The sequence below is a fragment of the Pelobates fuscus genome, chromosome 8, assembly GCF_036172605.1.
Source record: "Pelobates fuscus isolate aPelFus1 chromosome 8, aPelFus1.pri, whole genome shotgun sequence".
NCBI lineage: Eukaryota > Metazoa > Chordata > Amphibia > Anura > Pelobatidae > Pelobates > Pelobates fuscus.
Window position 1 is genome coordinate 174,942,723 of NC_086324.1, and position 8,994 is coordinate 174,951,716.

General features: G+C 39.2%; 1 protein-coding gene across 1 annotated transcript; it reads left to right on the top strand.

Moving 5' to 3' along the window:
- The first annotated feature begins 3,904 nt into the window (after positions 1-3,904).
- LOC134571039 (up-regulator of cell proliferation-like) lies at positions 3,905-8,740 on the top strand. Its single transcript, XM_063429082.1, has one exon. The coding sequence runs from the start codon at positions 3,926-3,928 to the stop codon at positions 8,597-8,599; it is 4,674 nt and encodes a 1,557-aa protein (XP_063285152.1). The 5' UTR covers positions 3,905-3,925; the 3' UTR covers positions 8,600-8,740.
- Positions 8,741-8,994: the final 254 nt, after the last annotated feature.

Here is an 8,994-nt window from a genome sequence, read left to right on the forward strand (position 1 = left end):
TGTAAGTAGCGCATGTAAACCAGAAAACTTTTGATCCTAAATGTAATGACATCAGAGTATTTAACTAGAAAAGGTACAATTTGTTTGGCTCCAGTTTCAGAGTATTCCATTTGGTCTATATGTTGCTATTCTTCAATGGACTGGTTTTCATTTAATTGACATTGAAGATTGAAGGGTTGAGATGACCTTGTCACAGAGCTGGATTAAGAGTCTTTTGGAAGTGCTGGGAAAATTTACAATGGTAGACAGAATGCACTACAACAGCCTTATCTCCCAAGTATGTTTATCAGGTGGATGTACTTGAGGGACACTTGCAGGATATCCTATATGTACACATAAGATATGTCAATCTGTCTTCTCCATTCCTCAGTCAGTCTGTCTATCTTACAAACCCCACAGCACCCATCTCCTCTCTCCTTTACTAATAACTAACTCTTAATCCTTTCTTCTCTGCACTTGCTGTCCTCCCTTTTCGTTTATACTAATGGGCAGAACTCCTGGTCTGCAACCTGGGATAGAGAAAGAGGCAGATGAAGTGAGTGTGGTGGAAAGGGGATATGACACTGACAAATAATGACAGGAGGATAATGCGCTTTTAGAAAAACTGAAGAATGTACACTGTGCAAAAGAATGTGCGAAAGAATGTGCGAAAAGTCAGCTCCGTGGGAACTATTTTATAGCCATCCAATCTACATAAGTTTTTCCATGCTGCATCCCTCCTCTGGACCCATGCTCATTGCCCTCTGCTCAACATCATAGAGTCAAGAACGTGTAAGAAATAGTGGTCAATAAGCTTCTTCCATGGGCTAGCACCTAGAGCTGCAGCTCCATTAGCCCCTAAGTAATGTAGGCTGCTGTGCGGGAGACTTAAACCTCTGATTCGGAGATGGAATAGATGGAATAGCTGGTTCTCTCATTATATATATACATCCAAGTTTCATTCATATTTGTTTTGCTTCTTATCATGAAATTACTTAGCTTTATGATGTAGATATCGTGTTGATCTGGATATTTATTTTATAGGAGCCATCGTTACAACAGCAGCATCGTGGGGAAAGATATGACAAAGAAAGAACCCAGTTTCATGAGGAAAGCTGTAACAAAGATAGACTCCGTAAGTACCACCAAAGTAAGTGACCTTTTACCATGGGACTATACCTCACATACCTCAAATGATCTGTGATTTTTAGACCTGTATCTGTTCCACTTTCCTTCTCTATTTCAGTGAATCCTTTTTTACAACTTTATCTCTCTATTGCAGATACATTTATAAATAATGGACATAGATTTGTACATAAAATGATTGTGAACGTGCATTCAAAATAACAAGTTCATTGAATCATTTCTTTTAACCCCTTAAGACCGCAGCCAAATGTACAAGTTGTGATCAAAACAAAATGTAAACAAAACCTGGCATTTGCGCTATATGTCTGTCAACCGTAATTCACCTTTTTCATATTATGTGAACCCCCCCTTATTATATATTATTATTATTATTATTATTATTATTGCCATTTATATAGCGCCAACAGATTCCGTAGCGCTTTACAATATTTTGAGAGGGGGGGATGTAACAATAAATAAGACAATTACAAGAAAACTTACAGGAATAATAGGTGGAAGAGGACCCTGCTCAAATGAGCTTACAGTCTATAGGAGGTGGGGTATTAGAAACATTAGGATAGGAAATATCAAGTAGGAGTGAAGCAGAGCTGGAGGAGAGAGCAAAGCACTATCCCATAGGAGAGCAAGAGACAGGTATGTAAGGGAGAGATTACTCTGGGAGGCCATACGCTTTCCTGAAGAGATGGGATTTAAGGCCCTTCTTAAATGATTGAAGACTAGGGGAGAGTCTGATGGCAGTAGGCAAGTTATTCCATAGGAGAGGAGCCGCCCGTGAGAAGTCCTGCAAGCGTGAGTTGGCCGTACGGGTGCGAGCAGCGGTCAGGAGGTGGTCACGGGCCGAGCGGAGGGTACGAGGAGGGGCATACCTCTGGATCAGTGAAGAGATATAAGAGGGGCTGGAATTGTTCAGTGCTTTAAATGTATGGGTTAGCACTTTGAATTGACTCCTATAGGATACAGGGAGCCAATGTAAGGACTGGCAGAGGGGCGAGGTGTGAGAGGACCGACTGGATAGGAAAATCAGTCTAGCTGCAGCATTCATTACAGACTGTAGCGGGGCAGTACGGCTTTTGGGGAGACCAATCAGGAGAGGGTTACAGTAATCCATGCGGGAAATTACTAGAGCATGGACAAGCTCCTTGGTAGCATCTTGCGTAAGAAAGGGGCGGATGCGGGCTATGTTTTTGAGTTGGAACTATATATCATTTTATTCAGAGGAAACAGGGCTTTCATTTAACATAAAATATTTAATATGAATAAAAAATGAAAAAAAATAATAAAATCTAAAAAAAATGGGAGAAAATAAGATTTTTTAAAATGTTCTTAGTTCTACATGACATTTTAACTGTGAATGTCATAATACTGTTTGCTTTTACTGCAATAAAAATACACATATTTGTATTCAGCAAAGTCTCACGTGTAAAACAGGACCCCCTATGTATAGGACCTCACAGTCACATGGCCCAGAGGGGCCGAAGAGGATGGAGGGGGACTCCCTGGGCTCCCAGGTATGTCCCCATACCGCGATCGCCGGCGTGGAATCGCCGGCGACCGGGTAAGTACATAAGCCGCTTCCTTAAGGGCGGCATAGAATGCCCTGCGGTCTTAAGGGGTTAAAGGAAAACCCTCACTATTTTGTATATCTGAAAACAGAAGATACACATTATTTTGCAATCAATAAATATAACTCTTTTCAATCCATCTCCTGTACCTAACCTGCTGCTGCGGGTTCACACTGAGCAATCACAGCAGCAGCAAGGCAGACCGAGCATCAGTCGGTCAGATAATAGTAATGTCTCTTCCAAAACGGCTGCTCAGCCAGATAATAATAAAAAAGCCTAATTTTACCTAAAAACTAAATTAATCAATATACACTTAATTAAAAAACACACATTAATTCGATCAAATGCAATCAACTTAAAAAAAAGTTTGAAGTGAATATTTGATGACATTATAATAAGCTGTCGTTGTTATGGTACCATTTTTGATTAATTTGAATTCTTACTGGGTCTGCCAGGCTCAGCTCCGTGTGTTCCCTACTAACAGTGGAGAGTCGGAGGGGTTATTCCAAGCACCATGACCACTTCAGTGATTTGAAAAGTGTTATGAACACTGCACACACAGAGTTGAACCCCTCTGTTGTCGGAGGTGCAAATCCACCTCTGGTAGTGTCATTGGGGCAGCCAGCACAGAACTTGAGTTCTGAGGGAGAGAGGGCTAATGTCAATTCTACTCATGTTTTGCATGTATCATCAGAACGTACAGCATGCTGGCAAATGATAGCCAATGGCAGCATGCCCCTCCTACATGCCACCCATGTCCCCGCCTCAACCGTCACAATGACATCTGTCCCCCTCCAGAGAGGGGGGAGTGACATCAGAGGAGAAGTATCAAGCTGCAGGAAGAACTTGGTGATGGAACAAATATGAGTTGTGGGTGGATCAGGTTAGGTGGGTTACTGTGACCAAAAACAGTGCTTTGTTGACAGACTTTTTTGTTGTTGGAGTAACCCTTTAATTAAGAACTTCCATCAGCTCTCCTGAGCTAAGCCTTAAAGTGTAGGCTGAGAGTGATCAGCTGATGCTTAGGAACTGCTGAGGAATGTCCAGCTCTCTGGTGTTAGTATTAGATGCAGGGAGCTGTGCTCAGTGAACCCCATGTGAGAAGTCAAATTATTCAAAAGTGAATCTTCTGTAGTTATTATGGTGTTGGAGTCTCTGCTTAAATAAATATGCTTTCTCTGTCGTTTATTTCCTCAGAAGAAAATCCTGAGTTTGCTGATCTTTTATCACAGCTAAATATGGGAAAATACAGACAGGCAAAGCTCACTCTACAGAACGTCTTGAATATCGGGCAACTGACCATGAATGACATTGAGTTACGGACTGCAGAGGACATTCCCTGGTATTTTCTGCAGAATGTAATGGCTCTCAATGTGAATGCGAGAAACACAACACTTAAACAATCTGCACAAAGTGCAAAAACTAGGGATAGTCTGATCAGGTTTCAGAGTTTTAATGTTGATGAAGAAACAGACTCGTCTGATTCTGTCCACCCCCTGGATGTTCTGTGTGTTCTCCTGAATTGTTCAGACCATTTCTTACAACAGGAAATTGTAACCAAGATGTCCATGTGCCAGTTTGCTGTCCCTCTGCTGCTCCCTGCTGGGGATAGCTCAGATTGCACCTTCATGCTATGGGCAATGAGAGACATTGTGAAGAAATGGATACCTCGCTCCTGTGAAGACAGTAAAAGTTTTATGGAAGACAGATTAGTAAATATCCCCATGCCAGTCTTCTCTTTTGTGCGGCTGGGAACATGCACTCAATCCAAATCTAAATTCCTGAATCATTTATTAAGTCCAGATCACACAAACTACAATATTTTTATGAATCAGGACATGGATTGTGGGAATTACCCTCGAAATGTCTCTGACGGGCTAGTGGAGATATCTTGTTTTTTTCCTGGTAGCACAGGAAACTTTAAAACTTCCCCAGAACCCTTTGCTGTCACCAATTTACGCGGAGACCTGGAATCTAACTTGACACAATTCACCTTTTTAGCCGCGATATCTACAGCTGTCTTTATATTTATTGAGAGTTTTACTGAAGGGGATTACAGACTGTTTACCAAGCTCCGAGACGTAAACACAAATTACTATTTTATTCTTATTCCAAATAATGACAAACAGAAAAAGCAGATTACAGGAAAAAATCTAGAACGATTATCCTCAACATTAAACGTGTTCATAATTAAGCCGAGTGATAGAAATATAATGAAATCTGTTAGAGATGTACAAGAAATTATCTCAGACTATACACAGAGCAAGGGCAGTTGGCGAAGCTTGGAGGGTATGGCAGTTGTGGCCAATAAGTATGGAATAAAAGTAGATGAGGATAAGAAGGAATGTCAGAATGCCAAGAATCATGCCTTTTCCATCACAAATGAGATAAGGGATGTAGCACAGTATAAGAAAGAAACTATGAGATTGCAGGGAGATCTGTGGAAGGAGATATCTAAGGAACAAAAGGAAATGTGCAGAATGAAGAATCAACGGCATTCTAACAGTATGATTTACAGAGATAAACTCATTAAAAAATGCTCTGATTTAACTAGGAAGCAGTATCAGCATCCAATGCCGGATGGCATAAAGAAATTTCTCACAGCTATCACATGTTTAACACATTTAGAAAAATGTTATTTTATTAAATGGATGAAGTTTAATCTTGATTCAATTGCTAGAAAATCATTTTTGATGCTTGAGGATGAATCCAATATGAATAAAAATGATAAGTTGGAAAAACAAACTAAACCGAAGCAGCCTACCCTTAATATTTCAGAAAACTCACTGGGAATTGAACACTTCCTGCGTGAAATGGGGCAGTTCTATGAAGCTGAATGTTCTATGATTAACCAGCAACAAATCAAGCCAAAGCAGAGAAAATTCAGTCATCTCCCAGGAATAGCAGCTGATCTCCTGCTGGATGGATTCCCGTTAGAACTTATTGATGGAGATGCATCTAATATCCCCCTGCAATGGATAACTGATGTCCTGACTGAGCTGGACACTAAGACAGGAGGACGATGCAGAATGAGAGTGATCAGTGTGCTGGGAGTTCAGAGTACGGGGAAATCCACCCTTCTGAACACCATGTTTGGTTTGCATCTCCCGGTGGCCAGTGGACGTTGCACACGAGGGGCCTTTTTGACCCTTATAAAAGTGAAAGAGAATGTCCAGGAGGATGTGGGCTGTGACTTTATTCTGGTTATTGATACTGAAGGTCTGAAAGCTCCTGAATTGTCTTCTATGGAGGACAGTTATGAGCATGACAATGAGCTGGCAACGTTAGTGGTCGGCCTGAGTGATATCACCATAGTTAACATGGCCATGGAAAACTCAACAGAAATGAAAGACACCTTGCAGATTGTGGTTCATGCTTTCCTTCGGATGAGTGAAGTTGGAAAACAAACAAACTGTCACCTTGTACATCAAAATGTAAGTGATGTGTCAGCACATGTTAAAAATAAGGCTGGTAGATCAAACCTTTTGAAAGAACTAAATGAAATGACCAAGATAGCGGCTAAAATGGAGAGAAGAAATGCATCCATTGATTTTTCTGATATCATTGATTATAATCCTGAGAAGCACAGCTGGTACATCCCCGGATTATGGAATGGAGTCCCACCCATGGCTCCAGTAAACTCAGGGTACAGTGAAAGTATTTTTAAGTTAAAACATTATTTATTCGAATTCCTAAGCAAAAGGCATTCTCCCAGACCCCAGAATATAAACTCATTTATTACGTGGATGAAGAGTTTGTGGAATGCTGTAAAATATGAAAGTTTTATTTTCAGTTTCCGAAACATCTTGGTGGCAGAAGCTTATGATCAGCTGTCCTTAAAATACTCAGATTTGGAGTGGAACTTCCGCAAAGAAGTCCATGTTCATCTGGTTAAATATGAGAATATTATTAAAAACCAGGTACCAGAAAAAATCCAAAACACAGCATCAAGTATTCTGGAAAATGATCTGAAAAACCTCCTGGACAAAGAGGAATCAAACATGATCCAACAATTAGCACAGTTCTTTAATGGTGGCTCTGTCAATGTGCATCTGGTAGAAAGATACAAGGAATATTACTTCACATATGTGAAAAGCCTCAGACAGGATCTTGAAGTTATGGCATCAAGCAAATGCTGGGAGGCAGTCCGAATTCAAAATGGGAAAAATGAGATTCAAAACATTCAAGACAAATGCCAACAATTCATTGAAGAAGAGGTCCGTAAACATTTGGAGAATGGCAAAATCATCCAAAGTGTACCAAGTGAGGCAGAACTGAAGGTCGAATTTGATCAAATATGGAATAATATACTACAAAAATTAAACGTGGCTCGATTGCAGAAGCATCGAATAGATAATGAAATGTTGGAACAGCTGAAATGGGAGATGAAGGACAGACCAAGCGTGGTCAATGAGAAATTAAAAAATATTAAGTCTCTAAAAGAATACAAAGAAAAAAGCTTTAAAATTAGTCATAAATACATGCAAAACAATGTTTTTGGAAAGATTAAAGAATTCATTTTCAAAGATAACTACAAGAAATTGGATCACATTGCACACTCATTGATAGATGACTGCCTGCATTATGTTAAAGAAAAGATTAACACAAAAGAAGATTATAATGAACTATACTGTCAGGAACTATTGACCATGATAAACAAAAAACTGGATAAAGAAGAAGTTAGAAAACTACAACCTAGCTCACTGTTTGAAGTGGATCTGAAACTTCACATTTTGGCTAAAGCAGCTCCTCTGTTTCAAAATATGCATGATGAGTTTGGCATAAATAACGATCCCAAACTTCTTCTCAATAAATTAAAACCACAATATTTTGCGATATTTAAAAGTAAGATTCAGAGGAAAAATTCCAAGCATAAGTCCAGGAAGCAGGCTAAACACTTCTGTGAGCAATGTTTGAAACCGTCAATAATTGACCACATCTACAAAAATCTCGGGAAAGAAATTGTTGATGAAATTTTGAAAAGTGACGATTCCTTGAGATTCAGAACTCGGAAACATTTCCAGTTCACACTTTTGAAGGAACTGCTTGAAATGAACCAGTTTGAGAAGTACTTACAATATGTTACACAGTATGAAAACTATGTGAAAACTTGGATTTCAGAATACATTGTAAGTAAATATAAAAACTCTGCTGGTTTAGACAACTTGTTATCTGGAATTCTTTCTTCTTTATCTGAAAAAATCAAAACTGTTCTTCAAGATAAAATGGTACAAAATAGCCAAAATGTGCCAGAATTGTTGCAGAGTTTCTCCGTGGAGTTAAGGAAGCATTTGGTCCTTTCAAAGAATGTACTGAAAGTGACGAGTTTCCAGAATACCTCCGGCATCCAACAGTTTTCTTCAGACATTGAGAATTACATTGATACAATAGAAGAGGAAATAATGTCTAGCATGAAATCTATGGGAGTTGAGACTATCCTTTCTAATCTTATACTGAAGCCTCAAGATGAATTATTTCACAAGCTCATTGGATGTGGAAAGAGATGCCCGTTCTGTGAAGTTCCCTGTGATGCTGATGGAACTAAGCATTACCATCACTCTGCGACTGTGCATTGGCCTATAGGATTGACCCAATATATGTGGTTGGAATCTAATGTTCTTTACAATTCAGTATGTTCCACCGATGTCCTGTCCAATGACAGTTTTATAAACTCAGACACAGGTGGCAAATGGCACCCGTACAAAGATTATCGCACAATTTACCCAGACTGGATCATACAACCAGACAGAGACATGACTTCATCAAATTACTGGAAATTTGTATTTAAACAGTTTAATGAACAATTTGCTGAACACTACAATGCAGAGCCCGCTGAAATCCCACCGGAATGGAAAAGAATAAATCAGAAACAGGCTCTCTGCTCTCTGCAAGAGATTTATAATTTGAAATAATAAGAACATAATCAAATATCAAAAACCTGTAGGAGATTCAGCACCATTCTTACATAGGCCTCAATGTAATACGCTTTCAAAATGATTCCATTCTGTTAGAAAAACTTTCTAAGTGATTTATCTACAGACGTCACCAATAAAGTCTATGGGAAGTTTTGCAGATAAATCATTGGGAATGTTTTCCTAACTGTACTGAATCATTTGGAAAGCTGATTAAACTGAGGCCAGAATTAGATAGTAATATAGGCTGAAAATGCACTGAAAACCATTGAATTCAGCCTTTTTACACAGGCGAAAACTGAATTAAAGTGATTGTCAATACTGCCACGAAATGAAATAAAATCAATCATGATTTAAATGGCATTCAGGTTACTCCTTGGATCAATACACTGTTA